Raw genomic sequence first — 22,547 nt, 5'->3', positions numbered from 1 at the left:
CTATATGTTTTTTAAAAACAATATACCTTTTACCACCAAAGATGCTGCACTAACCAGGCTACCAGCACAGCATTTGTAGGAGCCACTATCAGAAACCTTCAGATCATAGATCTTAAGTTGAAGTTCACATTCATTTTGCTTCATTTCATACTTTTCTCCAGGTTTTAGAAACAATGTTCCTTTCTTCCACTGCACTGCAGCTCCAGGTTTTGAGACCTCACAGCAAAGCAAGGCAGTTTGACCCTCTTTGACCTCCATATTTTGGAGCTCCTTACAGAAATACAAAGGCTTTTCTGAAGAGAATTATGAAAAAAACAAGTAGTCAGGTCTTTTTCCCACTAGGAGGAACATTATAAGACATGTTGCGAAGTTATTGTTAATTTATTTTATTCGTTTGTTCCACATAGTACACCATTTACCCTTTACTAGAATTGAGGTTGTTGTAGTGAGTGCCCCAGCACAACATTTGTAGGAACCACTATCAGAACGTCTCAGATCACTGATCCTGAGTTGCAGCTCACATCCATTCTGCTTCATTTCATACTTCTTTTCAGAAGAAGGTTTCAGAAGAAGAGCTCCTTTCTTCCATTCAACTATGACTCCAGGTTTCGAGAGCTCACAGCACAGCAAGGCAGTTTGACCTTCTTCTACCTCCAGATTTTGTAGCTCCTTGCTGAAGAACAAAGGTTTTTCTGGCGAGAATATAGAACAATGTGTCAGTTTATTTCCCATTAAGACCATCATAGGACACATTTCAGGATTCATCTTCCAACATTACTATAAAGTTCACAATTTAGACTGTTGAATGTGTGGCCCCAATCTTCAAAAACATACCTTTTACTACAATGGATGCTGTAGTGACCAGACTACCAGCACAACATTTGTAGGAGCCACTGTCAGAGCTTTTTAGATCATGAATCTTAAGTTGGAGTTTATTTCCATCCTGTTTCATCTCATACCTCTCTCCAGGTTCGAGAAGTATTGATTCCTTTTTCCACTGCACAGAACCCCTGGGTTTCGAGAGCTCACAGCACAACAAGCCAGTTTCACCTTCCTCTGCTTCTTGATTTTTTAGCTCCTTGTAGAAGTACAAAGGTTGTTCTAAACATGACAGATTAACATGTTCAAAAGTCATCTAACCATTCTCAATTATTATAAAATGACTAATTTGATGCATGCATGAATAAGTCAACTAAATGATTATGCATACCTTTCACAAGAACAGTTGCTGTGGTCATTACAGTATCAGCACAACATATATAAGCACCACTGTCATCACATGTTAGATCATGAATTTGACATTGAAGCTCACATCCACTCTTCTTCATTTTATACTTGTCTCCTGATCTAAGCAGGACTGATTCCTTCCTCCACTGCACTGCAACCCCAGGTCTTGATATCCTGCATGTTAACAAAGCAGTTCCACCCTTTTCTACCTTCAGATTCTGGAGTTCCTCGTGAAAGAATACTGGTTCTTCTACAGAGGATTCAAGGGTCAGTACTACAGTTTATTATTATAACTACATTATTTCTTCATTGACCAGGCATAACTTTATGGCCATCAGACATAACATAATGACCACCTGCCTAATTTTGTGTCCCCATTTTGCTGCTAAAACATTCCAGGCCATTAACAGCCTTTGCTCCAAACATGCATCAAGGAGCCTTGGCCATCCATTACCCTGATACCAGTTCACCACTTTTCCTTTCTTGGACCACTTTTGCTAGATTTCTGTCATAATGTTATGCCTGATTGGTATATATTCCCCCATTCTGCCACAATGCCATCTACCTTTCACTTCAAGAGATGCCACGGTTTCCAGGTTGCCAGCACAGCACTTGTAGGAACCACTGTCTTGATGAGTTAGATCATGTATTTTAAGCTGTAATTTGCAGCCATTTTGCCTTATCTCATATTTAATCCCAGGCCTCAAGCGGGTTACACCTTTCCTCCACAGCACTGGAATTCCAGGTTTGGAAATCTCACAGAACAGTGAAGCAGTCTCTCCTTCCACTGCTTGTATATTTTGGAGTTCCTCCAAAAAGAATGGTGGCTGTTCTGCATAAAACCAAAGACACCAGTTGATTTTACATCATTCGCTTAGTGATTCAATTTCAAGTAACCTGAAGAAAGAACCAGAACTGGATGACATTAAAATTTGCTTGTGGTTATCCAGTGAATGGCTGAGATTAGTGATGGGAAGATTGGACCATTTTAGTGATATTTTATCACTATTTCATTATATCACTATATAGTGATATATTTATATAAAACTGCATAGCATATATGGGAGTCACATAAAAAAGAAAGAACAACTCAGACCAGTGGACTCATGAGAAAAATGACTCAATTCTGTTCCCTGTGTAATGTACTGCATAGTGTATATGGGAGTCACATGATAAAAGAATAAACAACTCAGACTAGAAAAGTCAAGAGGTAAACTACTAAATTCTGTTTCCTGTATATAAACTACAGAGATTATTATTTCTATTCAGTAGAGAATAAATGAATCAATTTTTGAGACTTTTCTGTGATTATAATATTTTATACTATAATAATAATACTATAATACTATAATACTATAATAATACTGAGTGACTACCAGTATTATTGTGAATATTTTATTATGATTTTAAATGTATTTATTATGCCTCCTAATTGTATTTGCAGATAAACCGATTAATCAACAGATTTTTAAATAAATACTGGATAAAAATACAAACAAACGTAAAATTGTACTTCACTTTAACAAAAAGAAAAATATATAATAAATATAATAATATAATTAGTAAATGATAAACAGTAAATAATTTTGCGCTCTCCATGCAGCATGCCATCTCAGGTGTAAAAACAAACAGCACGTAGTGTCAGTGATTTGCCTCTAGAGGCCGCTGACAGCGGACCGGAAGCTGGAAAAACTATCGGTATGGATTTTTGCTATCACTGCCTCGACCTTCATTAATAAATGATCAAATACTGATATGAGTAAAACGTATTAAAAATGACATTTTTCAATTATGTCTTTGGTATTGTTCAGAGGGTCGTTCCAAATGTGCGAGCCCTTTTTGGCTCGCGGGCCATAGTTTGGGGACCTCTGATCTAGATAATGTAATTTGCCAAATTCTTTTATTGTCAAGGTAAAGTTTGGCTTTGTTGACAGACAACATGATCGCCTAAAAACTGATTGCACATACCTTTTACTTCAAGGACTGCTGTCGTCACAATGCCACCTGTACAGCCTTTGTAGGTACCACTGTCATGATGTGTTAAATCATTGATTTTAAGCTGAAATTCACAATCATTTTGTATCATTTCATACTTGTTTCCAGGTTTCAGCACTACTGCTCCTTTTTTCCACTGTACTGGAACCCCTGGTTTAGAGACTTTAAAGCACAGGGCGATGGTCTCACCCGCTACTGCTTCCAGATTCTGGAGATTCTCGTGGAAAAACAGGGGTTGTTCTGAAATAGAGTTGAAGAATCTCGATCTTGATGAATTTACACATATATATACTGTTCATAATGCATAAAATATTACCAAAGTGACTGGACATACCTTTTACCATAACTGATGCTGTAGTTACTAAGCCACCAGCACAGCATTTGTAATTTCCACTGTCCAGACCCTTCACATTATGGATCTTAAGCTGCAGCTTACAGCCATCCTCCTTTATTTCATACTTGTCTCCTGGTCTAAGCAGCACTACCCCTTTCTTCCACTGCACGGAAATCCCAGGTTTAGATATCCTACAGCTTAAGAAGGCAGTTTCACCCTCTTCTAACTGCTGATTTTGTAGCTCCTCAGAGAAGAACAGCGGTTGTTCTGGGTGGGTTATTAGATTTATGTTTGTTAACACATCAAAATATTAAAAATAAGTTCCATTATCGTTAAAATGTTATATTTCTTACCTTTAACAAGGATATTAGCCTTTGTCTCGAGGCTACCAACACAACATTTGTAAACTCCACTGTCCTCACATTTCAGGTCATTTACCTGGAGCTCTAATACACAACCATTCTGCTTCATCTCACATTTGATTCCAGGTCTCAGCAGCATTGCTCCCTTCTTCCACTGCACCGAGACTCCAGGTTTTGAGAGCTCACAGCACAGGAACAAGGTTTCACCCTCTTCAGCCTCCATACTTTGGAGTTCCTCACGAAAGAACAGAGGTTTTTCTGGGAAAAAAGTGGCTTTCATTTAGACTGCATAAACAGAAAACATTTTTGTTTGCTAAATATACTTTTAAGTACAGGTCGACCGATAATGGATTTTACTGATACTGCTATTTAGGTTGGATCGAAATTGGCAATAGTATTATAGTTTTTTAAATGGATACTGGATAAAATTATGCTAAATAAAATAAATATTAATATATTAATAAATATTTAAGAAAATGAAAGATATGCATTCAAACTGAAACAAAAAGTAACACACCAAATAAATAAAAACAGTTACATCCAAAATAAATAAAAAAGACACATCAAATAAATAGCGCATGGTGTCCGCGATTCGCCTCTAGAGGCCGCTCTTGTACTGTATACCGCAACCCAGAAAAACTATCCATATGGATTTTTGCCATTAGCTGATAGTTCCAGCAATCAACTATCGGTGTCAATTAATCTGCAAAATGATGAGTCGGTCGACCTTTTCTTTTAACATTATGTACAATACCTTTAACAGTAAGACTAGCCTTTGTCTCTGTGCTATCCACACAGCATCTGTAGATGCCACTATCCTGAATTGCCAGGTCATAGATTTGAAGTTGTTCTTCACAACCATCCTGTTTTATTTTATACTTGTTTCCTGGTCTAAGCAAAATGCCTCCTTTCTTCCACTGCACCAAAAGTCCAGGTTTAGAGAGCTCACAGCGCAGGAAGGCGGTTTCGCCTTCCTCCACTTGCTGATTCTGAAGTTCCTCACAGAAGAAAAGTGGACGTTCTAGGACATAGAATAAGGGTTAAGTTTCAACATCAGTGATTATTGGACAAATATGAAGAAAATTAATTTTAATAAAAATAATCCCTTACATACTGTAGTGTACACTGACAAACTGCATAATATTATTGTATGATATTATAACCATGTTTTCTTCAATAGTTTAGGGATTTTACAACAATGGATTAACTGCAATCACAACTTTTAAATTGTTTATTGAATTATTACTCATGACATTTTAATTCCAGGTTTTATACTGTATACTGGTATACAGATTTTTTGTTCTCTTGCACACTTGACATTGGTCTAAATAATTACACAAGATGACATCATACTAACCTTTGACGGTGAGAGAAGCTATACTCTGCATGTCTCCTGTGTCACACATATAAACCCCAGTATCCTCTTTTTCTACTCTATGTATTAAAAGCATGTTGCACTTCCCTTCTTTACAAGGTTCATACTTTTCCCCTGCTAGAAGAGTGACATTGTTTCGTTTCCATGTTACTGGTGTGCAGTCATCCGAGGTAAAGCAGGAAAGCGAGGCAGTATCGCCCTCAAAGACGGCCATGTCTTGCAATTTCTCTTCTATCAAAACTGTGCAAATAGAAAATTATTACAAATTAAGATTCTATAATATATATATATTATAATGTGTGTGTGTGTGTGTGTGTGTGTGTGTGTGTGTGTGTGTGTGTGTGTGTGTGTGTGTGTGTGTGTGTGTGTGTGCATCTCCATAACTGAGGCCAATGCGATTTGCATCTCGCTGTATAGCTAACAATATGATTTATTTAAAATACATATAAAGCAGCTACCAATGCAATGCGATACAATTCTCGGCTAATACGATGCACTGAGATCCGATTTCAATTTGATTCAGCAAAATGTGATTCAATATAATAGAAATATAATGGAAAAAATGTGATGCTATGCAATTCAATATGGTATAGATAGTTTGTTTTTATTTCTTTGGTTCAGACAGAGAGCAAGTCATACATTTACTTGCTGACTTTTAACAAATGGACCTTGAACAAACAGATCTTTGTAGTGCAAAAAAAAGAAGAAAGATGAAATAAAACCAGAAGTTCTTTTCCTGTTCTGTCTCCAGGAAAATGCAGCTCTGCCTCTGCCATGTTAATCTGTATTCTATGTAACTCTCAGGACACACCTCGGTCTCTGTTGTGTTGTTATACGTCATATTCATGTAGCAGCAGTGGTGCTGAGAGAACGCGCTCGAGAAACTGTTAAGCGACGAGAAATCAATCTGTATATAAAATACTGGTGTCAAATTATTGGTCACTTTCTAACTAATAAAAGTATAGAGCATCTACTAATAATTATATGTAGATAAATAGATTTTTAACAATGCAAATATGTTAAAAACGATGCATCGCGATACAAATGCCAACTTTTATGCCGATGCACCGATTACGAATCAAATACTCCGACCATAAATTGTATATATGCCTAAGGATATCATATGATTTTACGGTTGAATTCACTTTTTACTAAGGCTTTTTTCGACTTTTCTCTATATCATTATTTTGTGGGGTTGGTTATTGCCAACCCGAACCCACTATTGTCATCTGACTGAGTTTTTTAGTCTGTCTGAAAGGAACCTTGATGAGTGCTCCACCTGTGGGTGGGGTTCTTTAGGCAGGTGGACTTGTGGATGGCATGTAGGCCATATCAACCAGTTTTTTCAACCTGCTTTAAATCATAAGGGTAAATAGGCAACAGAAAGACCAATACTTCTGTCCTCACCTTTGGGTTTACTGTTCACTTGTAAACAAGCAGACGTCCATTCTTCTCCTATCACAAAGGCCACTATACCTGACTCCTCAGGTGTTGTCATGGTAAGTGTCAGGTGTTGCTCACAGCCACAACACTTCATCTGATTCATTTCATTTTTCTGAAGTATGGTGGAATCAAGCCACCACACTCCATCGGAAACATCACTGTGAGAAAGCTCACACACAAAATGGGCATCTTCTCCTGTGGTTACAGTCAAGTCCTGTAGCTCTCTCACAATTCTTACACGATCTAAGAGAAAAACATTTGAAAAACCATAATACAAATGCTTCTTCCAAGCTTTTGAGCTTTTGCTAATAGGAGACTTGCTGTTTACCAATCACTCGGAGGCATGCTGATGTCATCTTGCCCCTTGTGCTACATGTGTACACACCAGCATCCTCAGACCTTAGATTCCTGATCTCAAGTTCCTGCGTAGAGCCCTTTTGGTGTACAGTAAATCGGCCACCTTGTGTGATCTGCTGTGAGCCTTTTTTCCAAGCCACTGGTGCATTAGGGCTTGACAGCAAACACCTGAACACCACAGAGTTTCCCTCCATTGCCTCCTGGTCCTGGAGTTCTTTCTCAAAGAACACAGAGGCAGCAGCTGTGTGTAAAGATAAGTTATGAAAAGTGTTTAAATGCTAAAAGTGTTGAACAACCAGATTGAAAAAGCTTAGCAAATGACATTTCATAAATGGAAGACATTACAATTTTCAGATATCTACACATACTGTACCTGATTAAGACCTTAAGTATAAGTATACATATTTTAAAAGCTTAAATGTTGGCTGGTTGCCACTCAATATTATTAAAAGTCATTATTCACCAACCAGGCATACCATTATAACATTATAACTTTATGACCGGTGAGTGAATAACACTGATTATCTCTGCATCATGGCACCTGTTAGTGGGTGGGATATATTAGACAGCAAGTGAACATTTTGTTCTCAGAGTTGACGTGTTAGGAAGTGTAAGGACGTGCAAGTGTAAGGATTTGATGGGTTTGACGAGGGGTAAATTGTGACTGTAAATTGATTTAGAGCGTCTTCAAAACTGCAGCTTCTGTGGGATGTTCCCGGTCTGCAGTGGTCAGTATCTATTAAACGTGGTCCAAGGAAGAAACAGTGGTGAACCGGCGACAGGGTCATGGGCAGCCGAGGCTCATTGATGCACGTGGGAAACAAAGGCCAGCCAGTGTGGTCCAATCCAACAGACAAACTATTGTAGCTTAAATTGTTAAGTTGTCTTCTCTTTATTTAAAAATGGCACAATGTGAGAATGGGAAAATGCTTGAGAACTAAAACAGCATGTTCTAAAAAAAATGACAACTTGTTTACCACATTATAAAGCAGGTGTATTTGGCCATGCATAATGAGTAATGGACGCATAATGAATAAGAGTATGACTGCATTAAATTTCTTTTAAATCTTTCTCATTTAGTAGGTCAAAAAAGTTAGACCAGACATACCCCTGACGTTAACTTCAGCTGTTGTCTTTTGGTCACCGATAACACAGCTATACTCCCCAACATCCATAGGAAGAACGTTCCGGATGTGCAACTCAGCAACTAACCCATCCTGCTTCATCTTGTACTTAGATCCATTACTAAGCTCTTCTTCATCTTTCAACCAGTGCACAGGTACTCCGGGTTTAGAAAGCGCACAGTGCAGTACTACGATCCCTCCTTCTGGAGCTTCCTGATTCATCAGCTTTTGTCTGAATGTGATTGGAGTGGCTAAACAATCAAAACAGTATATGAGCAGGCAAACTATTCATTCAAGTGACAATAAAAGCTTAAGAGGACAACATCCTACCAAAAACTTTGATGTTAGCTTTGGTAGTCTGATCCCCACAAACACAACTATACACTCCGCTGTCTTCAGGCAATATTTTCTTAATGATGAGCTCCATTGTGGTCTCTTGGTGTGTAATTTGGTATTTGATACCAGACTTCAGAAGTGACTCCCCTTTTTTCCATTGGACAGAAACACCAGCTTTGGAGATTTCACATCGCAGGCATACAGTGCTCTCCTCTTCAACTTCTTGGTTTTTTAACTTCACTTTAAAGATAATTGGTGGAACTGGAAATATTCAGAAGGAAAGTCAGTTTGAGACCTTAGTTTCATTCTAATGTAAAGCCATGCAAGCCAGAGTGGAGCACAAAAAAACATTTATATGGACTACAAAGGACAGACTTTTTCCACAGCAAGCAAAGCAAAACCAGCAAACACCATCTGAATGAGCTAAATGGTGCACACCTCTGAGAAACCTGCATGCCTTTCAGTACCTTGAACAGTAAGCTCAGCAGTTGACTCAGAATCCTTGGTTTTGCATGAGTAGTACCCTGCATCACGTTCCTCAGTATTATGTATGAGTAGTGTGTTTATTTTTCCATCTTGTACAATCTCATACTTATCTCCTGCTTTGAGAATAAGTCTTCCTTTCCTCCAGTCCACTGGTGCTCCAGGTTTTGAGAGCTCACATCTAAACATGGCAGTTCCACCTTCTTTGGAAACTACATTTTGGAGCTCTTGTTTAAACGTGACTGGTAGGGCTGCAAACCCATAGAAATGGTACATATTCATATGGCACATTAATGAATAGATAATAATGATCAATCTCTTGTAAATGTTTGTGACTGTTGCAGAGCCTACCCCGAACGTTGATTTCTGAGGTTGTCTTTTGGTCTCCTGTAGTGCAGCTGTACACCCCAGCATCCTCACATAGAACATTCCTAATAACCATCTCAACCGTCTTTTCCTCAGTCTTCATGTGGTATTTTTTACCCTCACTCAGCTCCTCCTGACCCTTCCACCATTTCACTAACGCTCCAGGTTTGGAAAGTTCACAGCGTAAAGTGATGCTCTTGCCTTCCACTGTTTCGTGGTTTCTCAGGTTTTGTTTGAAAATCACTGGTAAAGCTGAAAGATGATTAAATGTGACATCAGAAGAATGCTATACAGCATATTTGCGTAAAGAAATATCCAGAAATAAGTGGGGTTTTTTTTACCTTTTATTTTAATCATAGCATGGGATTTCTGATCTGGACATACACAAGTGTAGACACCACTATCTTCAGGTACTACTTTTCTAATGACAAGCTCCAATTTGGTGCCCATTTGTCTCATTTGGTATTTTTCTCCAGGCTTGAGCAGTTTTTCGTCTTTCCACCACTCTACCTGAGCTACAGATTTGGAGAGTTCACAACGCAAGCTGACATTGTTCTCTTCTTTAGCTTCTTGGTTCTTCAGTTCTTGCTTGAAAGTGATTGGCAAAGCTGCACGAAACAACAGTGTACATCTACAGGAAATCTGCTGTTTAGCACTTAAAAATGGTGATCCCCATTTGAGGGCATTACATGTTTGGGTATCAACAGATGATAAGCAGGCAATATTTTCCTACCATTGACTTTGATTCGTGCCTCAATACTCTGCTCTCCACAAACACATCGATAAACGCCGCTGTCTTCTGGTTGTGCTTTTCGGATTAACAGTTCTGCAGTTGTATCCCTTTTTCTCAACTGATACCTCTCCCCAGTTCTTAACATTTCACTTCCTTTCCACCACTCTACATGTGCTGCAGGTTTGGAAAGTTCACACTGCAAACTGATGCTGTTTCCTTCTTGACATTCTTGGTTCTTCAAGACATTTTTGAAAGTAGCAGGAAATGCTGCAAAAAGCCATGGAGCCAAGCAGTAGGGTTTCAGCAGGTTCCAGCAGAAATATTACAAGGAGTCCAAAACATTAAATAAATAAAGTGTGATTTAAACATTTGGATTGTTATTTAGTTACTTTTTCTCAATGGATGTAGTGGTGGACAACATACACAAACCATGTACTTCAGTAACAATAGAGATAAACTCAGTACAATATTACTCCAGTAAGAGTAAAAAATGCTCCCTTTAAACCTTTACTTGAGTAAAAGTGCAAAAGAAATTGTCTTTCAAATGTACTTAAGTATCCAAAGTACTATAAGAGTATTACAAGACTCTTTCCTTGCTAAGTAGAATATATGTCTTGTAACTGTTAAAGTTCTTCACACATTTATGTGCAAAACACATTGATTCTAGGAATCAATTTGCATTTGAGGGAAATTGAATTGCTTTGCAGATGTGAAGATTTTGGGCTTCTGATCAGAAGACAATGGGTTTAATTCCAAGCCACACCAAGCTGCCACTGTTGGGCCCTTGAGCAAGGCGTATAACCCTCAATTGCTCAGCTGTATAACTGAGAACGATGTAAGTCACTCTGGATACGGGCGTCTGCAAAATGCCATAAATAACCAGGTGGTAGCTTGGAGGTTGAGGCATTTGGTTCCGAAGGTCATGCGTTCACATCCCAGCCACACCAAGCTGCCACTACTGGGCCCCTGAGCAGGGCCGCTGACCCCATAGTTGCCTTTTTTTTATATCATTGAGATAACTGTAAGCTGCTCTGGATAAAAAGCCTCTGATAAATGCCATAAATATATTATGCATCTTACCTTGCACTGTAAGCTCAGCAGCTGATTGTGCTTCTTTGGTTTTACAATAATACTTTCCAGAATCACTTTCTTCCAGGTTGTTTATTTCCAATTTGGTTAAACCCCCCTCCACCCTTATCCTGAACTTTTCTCCTGGTTTCAGAATAACTCTTCCTTTTCTCCACTCTACTGGAGCATCAGGTTTGGATAGTTCACAGATGAACACAGCCCTGTCCCCTTCTTTACAAACCTGATCCTGGAGCTCCCGTTTGAAAGTAATCGGAAGAGCTAAAGCAACGGAAACAGACGTCATTCCAACACTGTGAGAATGTGTATTCAACAGATTTAAGGAAATCTTTCAGAGTACCTGTGATTTTCAATGCCGCAGTGCTTTTGTGGTTTCCTATATCACAACTGTACATTCCAGCATCGTCAGGAAGAACACTTGTGATTTCCATCTCGGCAATCTTGCCATTTTGTCTCATCTGATACCTCCCACCTGGCATCAGACGTTCTTCACCTTTCCACCATTCCACAGGAGCTTTAGCTTTCGAGAGCTCACATCTTAATACAACATTCTCTCCTTCAAAAGCTTCTTGGTTCTTCAGGTTTTGCTTGAAAGTAGCAGCCACACCTGTAAAAACGCAAATCAAGTCATGTAAATACAGAAGGTAAATGTTCTACTTTGGCAAAAGTGAAACATAGTCAAGTAAAATCAAGAAGCTTTAAATGTCATTTCAACCATATCTAGCTGCCTGACACAGTGAAATAAGACAACGTTTCTCCAGGACCCTGAAGCTAAATAAAACAAAACAGAGCTGCATCACACAACATAGCTCTACTTACAGAACACAGAGCTGAGGACTAACGTAAGTTGTCCAAACCACATAAAGTGTATCGTGTGCATCCGATTGCTAACAGTGAGGACAAAAGTGTAAACAGACAATACCGGACAGTGTAGGACAAATACACAAAACACAAAATAGCGCCGGCATTAAACTTACTGTATATTGTGCAAAACAGCATGTAACCAGATATATTGTTATAATAAAATAATAATATAAAATGTGTGGTGCTGAAGACATGAATGTGTGTGTATTTTGAATATATACAGTAAAAACTGATTCCTACCAACAATTTTTAACAATGCCTTTGTCTTCTGGTTTCCACATACACATCTGTAGACTCCACTGTCTTCAGGTATAGTGTCACAGACTATAAGCTCATGTGTGGCTTCTCTTCCTCGCATCGTATACTTCTCTCCAGGTTGCAAAAGCTCTTCTCCCTTCCACCATTCCACTGGAACACCAGCTTTGGACAATTCACAGTGTAAGATCACAGCTTTGCCCTCCTCAGCAACCAGTGGTTTTAGCTTCTCTGTAAAATACATTGGCTGCTCTACGGAAAACAATGAAACACAATAATAAAAGATTGTTACCTCCTTACAATCTATAAATCGAGAATAAGAATAATCTGGTCAAGTTTTCTTGTGAAGACACCTACTGGTAACAGTAACCCTGGCTGTTGTCTGGGCATTGCCACATGAGCAGCTATACACCTCACTGTCCTCACATTCCAGATTGAAAATCTTTAGCTCTAACACACAGGTTCTTTGGCGCATCCGGTACTTTTCTCCCGACTTAAGCAAATCTTGGCCTTTCCTCCATTCCGCAGGATGACCAGGTTTTGATAGCTCACAGAGCAAGGTGACACTGTTTCCTTCTTCAACCACTTGAGATTTAAGTTTTTGTATAAATGTAATGGGTTGAGCTAGAGGAATAACAGATTCATTATTTTTTCATAATTTCTACCAATAACAATCTTTTTCCCCCCCAAAATGTCTACAAATATGGCCAACCTTCAATCTTAATTGTAGCTTTGGTCATTTGGTCGTTACACACACAGCTGTAGGTTCCACTGTCCTCTGGCACTGGATTCCTAATAACCATCTCTTGTATGGATACTATTTGTCGCATCTGATACTTCATCCCAGGGCTGAGCACTTCCTCATTCCTCCTCCACTCCACTGGGACTCCAGCTTTGGAAAGCTCACAGCGTAACGTCACAGCCGGGCCCTCTTCCGCTTTCTGGTTTTTAAGTTTTTTGACGAATGTGATGGGAACAGCTATAAAAAAAGATTGCCAGATGTTAATCCACTGTCTTAATAAAAAGCAAAAATAGTGAAATACGTTTTTTTAACTTACCATAGACTGTTACAGTGGCCATCGTCCTTTGGTTTCTGCAAATGCATGTGTAATTCCCTGAGTCCTCGAGTTTCACATTGTGGATTGTAAGAGAAATAAAATTTTTATTTTGCTTCATTTGGTATTTCTCTCCTGACCTGAGTGTCTCGGCTCCTTTACGCCACAAGTACTGAACACCAGGTACAGAGAATTCACAGAACAGTGTCACACTACTTCCCTCATCAGCTTCATGACTATGAAGCTGCCTGGTAAACTCGGAAGGCACAGCTAATGATGATAAAACAGAGAAAAGATTTAAAATTAACATACATTGGGTTCTTTTAAGTTTTTAGACTATTGGCATGTCTGATTAACATTGGTGATATGGAAAACATGAGTAGAGTTTGCATTCAGGTCATGCCAAATAGACCACCTATAAAAGTAGAGATCTAAGCTTAGTCTATTGGTAACAAGTATAAAAACCTTCAAACAGCTGGTTGAACAAAATCGAAATAACCTCTGGTGAGTGTCTGGTTTCAAATAATGTATTACAGAATTCTCTTTTTATGTTATACAATAATTTAGAACTTGTGGATGCAGAAAAACATGTTTTAGTGTTTTATGAAGCTCCACCTTTAACAGTCACTGTAGCTTTGGTGCTGACAGATCCTACATTACACTCATACACTCCTGCATCTGTGTCCTTAACCTCTCTGAAGGTCAGCCTGGCCTCGTTTCCAGACCGGGACATAAAATAGCTGGAGGAATTCCACATTAAGCAGCCATCTTTATACCACAGGATATGACATGGTTTTGAAGTCTTGCATAAAAGATTTAGACTTCCACCCTCGATAGCTTCGGTGTCCTCCAATGGTTTAATAATTGTTGGGCGTCTTTCTGAAAACAATCAAAATGAACATATTAGGTATTATAACCTCAACACCCTACTTTGTTCTTTATAAGTTAATTCTGTCCAAATTCTGCTTTACAATTACTAATTTCTTCATGAAATCACAAAGGTTTCTGTACCAAATTTGTGGAATATAATATTCCTTTATAGGACAATCAGGAGAAACTTTTTTCACAGTATCTAAGACTGTTACCTCTTACTAGCAGTGAAGCGTAAGATCTTTTATCTCCAGCTTCAAAAGTAATGGTTCCTGTGTCTCTGCGGGCAAGCTGTTTTATTGTAAGAGTATGGTAGCCACCCTGGATCATTTGGATCTCATTCAAATCATTGGTAAAGAGCAGAGTCTCGTCAAGATACCATTTAACCTCGGTGAAGTCACTCGGCCAGATACGACACTGGAATACAGCAGTGTCCCCTTCCAGACATTCAACGTCCTCTAGTTCATTCAAAATGAGCACTTTCTGACCTAAGGGTGAGATCAGCAAGGATATAAAGACTGTTATATTGCCTTTCGAAATGTAAAGAAGCTTGCATATCAGCCTTACCTTGTACTGTAAGTAATGCCCTGCTCTGCATCGTCCCCACATCACACGTGTAGAAATCGCTGTCACCTTTCTCGAGGTTGAATATGGTGAGTGAGAGGACAACAGCTTTCTTCAACATCAGGTACTTCTGACCTGAGTTAAGTACCACCATGCCTTTTAACCAGGTCACCTTATTGGCAGTTCTTTTGGTTTCGCACTCCAGGATTACCGTATTCTTTACTTCTGCAGTTATATCTTTTAGCTCCTTCACAAATGTGTGCTGTAAATCTACAGTCGAGAGTTCCAGAATTGTATAAAATCTCAGTAAGCAACTCTACTACTTCAATGATGATTTAGACATGTACCTACATGGTTCATTTTATATTCTAGCCCTACTTTGCAACTTCTCCAATGCGCTTGGCTGTTTGATTAATATATCTATAGTATGTGCTTTGAGAAAACTATCCAAAAATCTAACTAAAAAAACCAAATCACAATTCACTCTTATTTGGACTCTGCAACTGGAATAATAGTTAGCTAAATGGATCAGTCTTTATTTGTGAATTTTCAGTAGCATCCCTCTCATTTGCATTTACATACCAATAAAACAAGGTTTTTTAGATATTTGTATTTTGTACAGTACATAAACATTCATACACAACACAAATGGTTGTGTAAACAATATTTGATAAAAATTTGATTAGTTATTTAAAAGTTACTAATAAATCAAAATATCATCAGGTTTCCATTTTCCTGCATATGGCATATTAAAACAAATGTTTAATACAAATGGTCCCTGGGTTATGATGATTTTTTTTATCTCACAATGACAACGTTATTCGACAAAATATGCTCTGCCCTGCACCTGCTAACCGCCCCTTGTCCACACGCCTGCACCGGCGTGTAATGCAGCAACAAGCCCACTTTACAATTACTTGAACCAATGCACTTACCTCTGACCTCAAGCCTTGCCCTGGTAGCAACTCCATCAGCCTCACAACAGTACTCTCCAGAGTCCTTTACAGTTGCATTATGGATTACTAGTGAAACAAAGCAGCCTTTGTGGATCATCTCATACTTTGAACTGGACCTGATCAGCCGGCCATTTTTCAACCACTTTAAGGTCACCTCAGGTTTGGTAATCTCACAACTAAGCTCTGGATCTTCACCAGGAACTGCCTTAACATTGAGTATGTCCCTGAACACTCGTACTGGCTTCTCTGAAAACAGATGACGCAAAAGATTTGCTCAAATTGCCATTATCCTAAACTATGTATTCTACTAGAAATCAAGATATACAATGTACCTTTGACAAACAGCATGGTCCTGCAACTGAGATCCTTGATAGTGAACATAACGTCTCCAGCATCAGTAATCATAACCTCCTGAATGTTCAGAGTGTACTTTTGACCCTTGTTAGCAACTTGGAATCGACCATTGCTGATGATCAACTGGCCATTTAGAGTCCAGGAGGGTTCATCGATAATGTCATGTGACAGAGTACATTCAAAACTGCAATATTCCCCCTCGACAACTGAAATAGTTCGTAAACGCTTGACAATGGTGATGTACAGATCTGAAAAAACAAACAAACAGAAAATTCAGTAGAATTGTCACATCTGGCAGTTGATTGATCTAAAAACAAATTCAAAAGTTGAGATTGGACGTACCACGAACGGCAACCTTGGCTTTTGTTTGGCTAGTCCCTACATCACAGTAATATTCCCCAACATCTTCTTTTGTGAGCTTGTGAATGATCAGAGTTAATGACTTTCCCAATTGAAGAATTTCATATTTTTCACTGGAATTTAAGACCGTACTATCTTTCCTCCAAACAGGGGTTACTGTTTCTTTGGATACCACACACTGTAAGCAAGCTTTGTCATGTTCCTCAGCCACAACATCTTCCAAAGATCTAAGAAACACCGCTGGCCTTTCTGACAAATGGAGATACAATGAATAAATGCCTTGTGTTGGATTTGTCATTAGAATAGAAATCAAAACACAATCCTTACCTTTGACCCTGAGTATGGTGGACTCACTGATGTCAACAGTCTTGAAAGTCACTCTGCTCTCCTGCACGGTGAGTCTTTTCAGAACTAGAGTGTACACTTTGCCTGAATTCTGGATCTTGTTCATTTGACTAGCATGAATCACCCTGTCATTGAGAAGCCACTGGATGTTTGGTGCCTCATGGTTTAGCTCACAGGAGAACACTGCTGTTCCATCTTCTTCAACCTCAACATGCTCCAGATGCCGTGTAATCTTTATTCGTTTTACTGCAAACAAATAAGCGAAACTGTTGAACGTGAATCCATGTATTTTTGTTCTGCTATTTTTCACAAGGCAGTGTAGCACATTTAGAGAAAAGCCAAATTGCTCTCTTCTGCTCATGCAACCCTACAATTAGTGATGTTCTGCATGACAGGGGAGAGACAGCAATACCATCCTTCTCCTCCAGAAAGTACAGCTAAATTTGCACTCTTTGCTTCTGGCCATGGGGCATTTTCAGGATTCAACATCTTGGTTTCAAACCATAACATTCAAATCTGCAAATCAGAGTAAATATGTGAACATACATGTTAAAACATTTGGATCCATACCTTCTACATTGACTCGACCCCTGCTCTCAGCTCCACCAGCCAGGCACCGATATTCCCCTGCATCTGCAGCCTTTACACCTATGATGGTCATCTCAGCACAGTTTTTCTTCTGCCTCATGGTGTACTTGCTTGAGGCCAACAGTGGAGTTCTTCCCTTGAACCAGTGCACCACTCGAGGTGAAGGACAAAATTCACACCTGAGAGTCACCAAGTTGTTCTCTTTAACCGCCACATCTGAAATGGGTTGGGTGACCACCAAGGGGCGCTCTGTTTCGATATATTAGGAAATATAAACATTAATTTATAGTGACACACAGATCTCTGGGATATCTCTTTGCTTAGCTCTTCTTTTTTGTACCTGTAACAGTAAGCTGGGCAGTTGACTTGCTCTTCCCTGAGCTGAACTGGATGAGGCCAGACATTCTGCTGTTGGTGTTGGTGAACGTGAGTCTGTGTGACGTCCCTTCCCTCTCTATCCTCACTTCAGGGCCAGAACTGAGAAGCTCCCCGTTCAAAGTCCATTTAGGGGATCGTTCCACTTTGATGCTTGTCTCCACTCTAAAACGAGCCTCCTTGGGCTCCATTACTTCAACTGAGCTCAGTCCACGGACAATGCTGATAGCCTGCTCTGGAAGGACAGGCACAACTTAGAATCTATAAAAGGTACCAGCCTTTGTTGTACTCGAGTTGCCACACTCACATTCACCCTCACTAAACAGACTAATCTATCTATCTATCTATCTATCTATCTATCTATCTATCTATCTATCTATCTATCTATCTATCTATCTATCTATCTATCTATCTATCTATCTATCAATAACTAGCTAGTATAATATAATTATTATACTTTATGCTATTTCACATGTTCTGTGCAAATTTTTATTTGTTTTTCCCAAAGAGCTAAATTTTTTCAGATGACTACTATATCTAAGATTGTAAGTGTTGTGAGATTGTGTCTCACCCTCTACAAACAGTCGGCAAGAAGTCCGATCGTCACCAGCATCACAGAGGAAGGTGTCCTCATCTGACGAGGCCACTTCTTCGATGGTCAGCTGCCTGTAAAGTCCTTCACTAATAACCTGGAACTTCCCATTGGGCATGATTTCTTTGTTTTGCTTGTACCATGTGACCTCAGCATTAGCACGGGAGACCTGGCACTCCAGCAGGGCACGGTGTCTGTACAGGGCAATTTTCACCCGCAGTGGTTTCACAATCTGAACCGGAAGCTCTAAAACAAATGGCATGGATATAAAGCTTCTACTTGGCAAAGATTAGAAAAGTGTTGTGTGAGTTTTTTTTTTTTTACCTTTCACACTTAGCATTGCTGTTGATGAAACTCTATCGGCCATGAAGGTGATTTCACCAGCATCTGCAGGCTTGATGTTTTTGAAAGTCAGTGAGTGAATTCTACCTGTTTATGTTTGGAGATAAGTTCACAGGGATCACTCCATGGCATGATATAAAAGCTATATAATCAATGACATGGTGGTGCAATGAAACAGAGTTACTGCTACCACCTAAAAATTTTTCCATGAAACAAGTTCCTGGTATCGTTCACATTATAACAGCTATAAACCGCCATTCCCTCACCAGCTAGTCTTTTTTTATCTGAATAAATGGTTTCCCACAAGAATCTTTTGGTTCCCACAATATCATGATTATATATATTTTTCAAATGTGGAGCATCTGCTGTACAACTTACTGTAAAAGATCTGTTGCTATAGTAATGATATATCAGAATATTTGCATTAACATTTGTAGCTGCATTAACAATTTGTAGCTGCACCGCTGACAGAGCTGCTGTTACAGAAAAATCATCATCTCCCAAACAATCAATGTTAGAAATCTATTCAGACCCTAAAACTTACCTTCTTGCCTAATTTTAACATTGTCTACAGCTTTTATCCTGCTGCTGTTCCTGAACCATTTCCCATCCAGGTCCTCCAGGTTTACTTCACACTCGAGCGTCACGCTATCCCTCTCTGTCACGCAGATGTCCTGAAGATGCTTCAGAATCTGTATGTCTTTGGCTGTATTTAAAAAATATTTGTCAAAATGAAAGTGAAAAAATTTTAATGGCTTTGTTCTCATTATCAAGGTTAGCATGAGCACTAAAATATTATATATTGCTGCTATAATACTATGGTTGCATCAAAAATCTGGCCCAGTCCAATAAGCTTTGCAAATAATGCACAGTACCTGTATATGTTTGAATTCTTCATCTGCTATTCAAGAATTTCATGGCTCAATAGTAAACAATTAGATGTTACCAACAGATTAAATTTATTAAAAAAAATTTTTTTCATAAAGCATCCCATGCCACCCTGAAAAACTACTGACATTAACTTATATCCATATATTCCTATTGAATAAAAATACATAATACACAGGGGACTCAGGAGCCATAACTTTCAGGCTTTTATTCTGATCAATTTACTGAGCAATTTAACTGAGTAACAAAAAAATAAGGACCAGCATCATGACTCTCATGTTGCACATGTGTACTTTATGTTGTTAATTTTGTGTTTTGTGTATTTCCGTGTGTCTTTTTGTTTATTTATGTTGGCTGATGTACAGTAGCACCTTGTTGCTGTGGGACGTTGTTCAGTTTCACTGTATACTGCACTGTATATGGTTGAAAAAGCAATAAATAATAATAATAATAATAATAATAATAATAATGTTTAATTTATATAGCGCCTTTCCCAAGCTCAAAGCCTTCTTGACTAGACTTGACTTGTCTGTATTAGTTAAACAAATTACAAAGTAAAGTTTTCTATTTATTTATGTATGTATTTGTTTGTTTCTGAATATTCTAAAATCATTAATTAGGAGAATCTTGGGAACTTTACATTTTGCATATAATAGAGATTAGTGTAATGCAACATTTACTTTTGGCCTGTGGTCCCTTAATCAAGGTAGATTGAATTCCCTTTAGAGAAATATATTAATATTATATCGATATCGATATATTAAGATATAATAAGAATATTAAGAAACACCTGGATTATATGATGACTCTATGTGAAGCAGAGTTATTGATACAACCCCATAAGGATCAGTGAGTCCAGAAGTGACTTATTCCTCTTAAATCACAACATTTCCCAACAATCAATTACAAAACTGGAGACCCCTTTCTTAAACTTCAGATCTCCTTACTGCGGACTGCAGAACATTACACAATTAAAGCTTTTTTTTTATCTGCATCTGCTGGATAAGTGGCCTCTGCCTCGTTTAGTTTCAAAAGCTGTGAGTGCATGTTGTTACCTGTGACGATGAGATTAGCAGAGGTCTCCACTCCGTCTGCCTGAAAGCTGATCAGGCCCATGTCCAACAGCGAGACTCGTGTCAGGGTGAGAGTGTGTCTTTTGCCCTGCATCGCAATACGACACGTAGGCTTCGATTTGAAAGCTAGCCCATTTCTTGTCCACACGCCTCGAACGTACGCGTGACTCAGAATCACCTCGAACGTCCAAGCTTCCTTCTCACACAATGTCACATCTTCAAGACCTTTGATCACCTGAATCTTATTCACTTATCAAAAAACAGTAAATGAGGAAACTTTAACGCACTATATATATTGTTTATATTATATAACCTTAAATAAATATGGTCCTTACAAGTCATGGTAAAGCCGCCGATTTGCTCAAAAGCGTGTCTCAGTTTCCACTTTCCGTCTCCTAGTGAAAGAAATGACTACATAAAAGCTATTTACATAAAATAACAATTATATTTATTACTCATTGAAAATCCTGGTTATGATCCTAAAGAATTTATATGTAAAAAAAACCACAATGGTTCCTCTGTTCCTGGTGCTTTTTTTACTTGGCTTGCACACACTGGAAGAAGAAACTTAACCCAAGAAGCCTTCACAAGAGATTACTGCTATGGTTGCATAACAACACTCAGAAAATTGGGTTACACACCTGCTTGAACTGTTTTCTGGGCTCTTCAATAACTCTGAGGTTGACAGATTGTCTTGATAACATTCAATTCAATCTAATAGTGGTATAGTGCCTCGACTGTGTATTAGCTGTGATAGTCCTGGTTGTAATGATCAAATTAACAGAAGCTCTTCCACATTTATTATTGCACTGCAAAAAATTACATCAGATCCAGAACATTCTTTCTTTTTTGTTTTGTTTTATACAGATCCTAATGGGTATGCAGGATATGGGAAATGTGGTCAATTTGGTAATTTTTCATAAGTTTGAAATTGTTACTTTTATTTTTATTTCTTAAAATCAATGAAATTAATATCAATTAAAAAAATTCTAGTGTTTCAATGATTCATTTAATGAATCATTGAAATTAATAGAAATTGCATTAATATTGCAATATGTATGCATTTATTTCTGGCCTCTAATGGATTTTCCTAGTTTTGGAGTCTATTTCCAGTGCAAAACCTACTCTTCAGCGAGAGAGGTGAACTCTAAAGGTGATGATGAGAGATGAATGAGATGTTGTATGAACTGAAACGTGATACCATCTAGCGCATTGAATAACAACTACCGCAACAAAAACAACAAATGTTCATATAAACGTTTTTTTTCTTTGGACTATTTGCAAGTAATGAATAAATAAGCATGTACAACTGAACAGCACATGTTATTAAACATACTGTGATACTGTGAAGTTACAGAACTGTAATATAACCTGCACATTTTTTCAAAATAATACAGTTAAATACACAATAATACAGATACACATTTCAGCAAGTGGATTTTTGTCTACTTGTAATGTTCACGCTCAGATTTCTGCAGAACAAAAACCAAATGATTATTGTTTGATTATAGAACCTGATCGTCATGTCATCACTTACCCACTGCATTGCAAGATTTAGCACAAATCCTTAAAAATCAGCAAAAAGAAAAATCTGTTCCGTATCATCCTGTGCACACTCCCTCGTTCCCCTGACCACGGAATAGAAAGTGTTTTCTCTTTTCCCCCCTTCAGCCTAATGCTGAACAGCTGACATGTCTATCCTCACATTCTGTTTATTAAAATAGATGTGTGTCATTATCCATAAAGATAGCAACGAGTATTGGACTGAGTGAAGCAGAACCCTTACACACGATAAAGTGTGTTCCAGCTCATATTGGACAATTTATTTATCAACAATTTCAATAT

General features: G+C 38.4%; 1 protein-coding gene across 4 annotated transcripts in view; it reads right to left on the bottom strand.

Moving 5' to 3' along the window:
* Window positions 1-22,331, bottom strand: part of obscna (obscurin, cytoskeletal calmodulin and titin-interacting RhoGEF a) — a 55,351-nt gene extending 33,020 nt beyond the window's left edge. For 3 of the 4 annotated variants that reach the window (XM_083554839.1, XM_083554841.1, XM_083554840.1), the window contains exons 1-39: window positions 22,240-22,331; window positions 21,038-21,097; window positions 20,685-20,951; window positions 19,286-19,447; window positions 18,724-18,828; window positions 18,379-18,645; window positions 17,773-18,042; window positions 17,415-17,681; window positions 16,827-17,090; window positions 16,482-16,748; window positions 16,118-16,387; window positions 15,765-16,031; window positions 14,833-15,099; window positions 14,481-14,753; window positions 14,011-14,274; window positions 13,399-13,665; window positions 13,053-13,319; window positions 12,698-12,964; window positions 12,326-12,592; window positions 11,562-11,828; window positions 11,216-11,482; window positions 10,136-10,402; window positions 9,744-10,010; window positions 9,388-9,654; window positions 9,021-9,287; window positions 8,548-8,814; window positions 8,202-8,468; window positions 7,065-7,334; window positions 6,701-6,979; window positions 5,276-5,533; window positions 4,673-4,939; window positions 3,910-4,176; window positions 3,557-3,823; window positions 3,196-3,462; window positions 1,793-2,059; window positions 1,211-1,477; window positions 835-1,101; window positions 420-692; window positions 27-293 (exon numbers count right to left, since the gene is read on the bottom strand). In XM_083554839.1, the coding sequence (XP_083410965.1) occupies window positions 27-293; window positions 420-692; window positions 835-1,101; window positions 1,211-1,477; window positions 1,793-2,059; window positions 3,196-3,462; window positions 3,557-3,823; window positions 3,910-4,176; window positions 4,673-4,939; window positions 5,276-5,533; window positions 6,701-6,979; window positions 7,065-7,334; window positions 8,202-8,468; window positions 8,548-8,814; window positions 9,021-9,287; window positions 9,388-9,654; window positions 9,744-10,010; window positions 10,136-10,402; window positions 11,216-11,482; window positions 11,562-11,828; window positions 12,326-12,592; window positions 12,698-12,964; window positions 13,053-13,319; window positions 13,399-13,665; window positions 14,011-14,274; window positions 14,481-14,753; window positions 14,833-15,099; window positions 15,765-16,031; window positions 16,118-16,387; window positions 16,482-16,748; window positions 16,827-17,090; window positions 17,415-17,681; window positions 17,773-18,042; window positions 18,379-18,645; window positions 18,724-18,828; window positions 19,286-19,447; window positions 20,685-20,951; window positions 21,038-21,044 (9,637 nt within the window). In that variant the 5' untranslated portion in view covers window positions 21,045-21,097; window positions 22,240-22,331. Of the gene's footprint in view, window positions 1-26; window positions 294-419; window positions 693-834; window positions 1,102-1,210; window positions 1,478-1,792; window positions 2,060-3,195; window positions 3,463-3,556; window positions 3,824-3,909; window positions 4,177-4,672; window positions 4,940-5,275; window positions 5,534-6,700; window positions 6,980-7,064; window positions 7,335-8,201; window positions 8,469-8,547; window positions 8,815-9,020; window positions 9,288-9,387; window positions 9,655-9,743; window positions 10,011-10,135; window positions 10,403-11,215; window positions 11,483-11,561; window positions 11,829-12,325; window positions 12,593-12,697; window positions 12,965-13,052; window positions 13,320-13,398; window positions 13,666-14,010; window positions 14,275-14,480; window positions 14,754-14,832; window positions 15,100-15,764; window positions 16,032-16,117; window positions 16,388-16,481; window positions 16,749-16,826; window positions 17,091-17,414; window positions 17,682-17,772; window positions 18,043-18,378; window positions 18,646-18,723; window positions 18,829-19,285; window positions 19,448-20,684; window positions 20,952-21,037; window positions 21,098-22,239 lie in introns of those variants that run through there. The other variant, XM_083554842.1, reaches the window with a different exon arrangement.
* Window positions 22,332-22,547: the final 216 nt, after the last annotated feature.

The sequence above is a fragment of the Silurus aristotelis genome (genome assembly GCF_946808225.1).
Source record: "Silurus aristotelis genome assembly, chromosome: 11".
Lineage (NCBI taxonomy): Eukaryota > Metazoa > Chordata > Actinopteri > Siluriformes > Siluridae > Silurus > Silurus aristotelis.
This window is presented reverse-complemented; position numbering and strand designations above follow the sequence as displayed.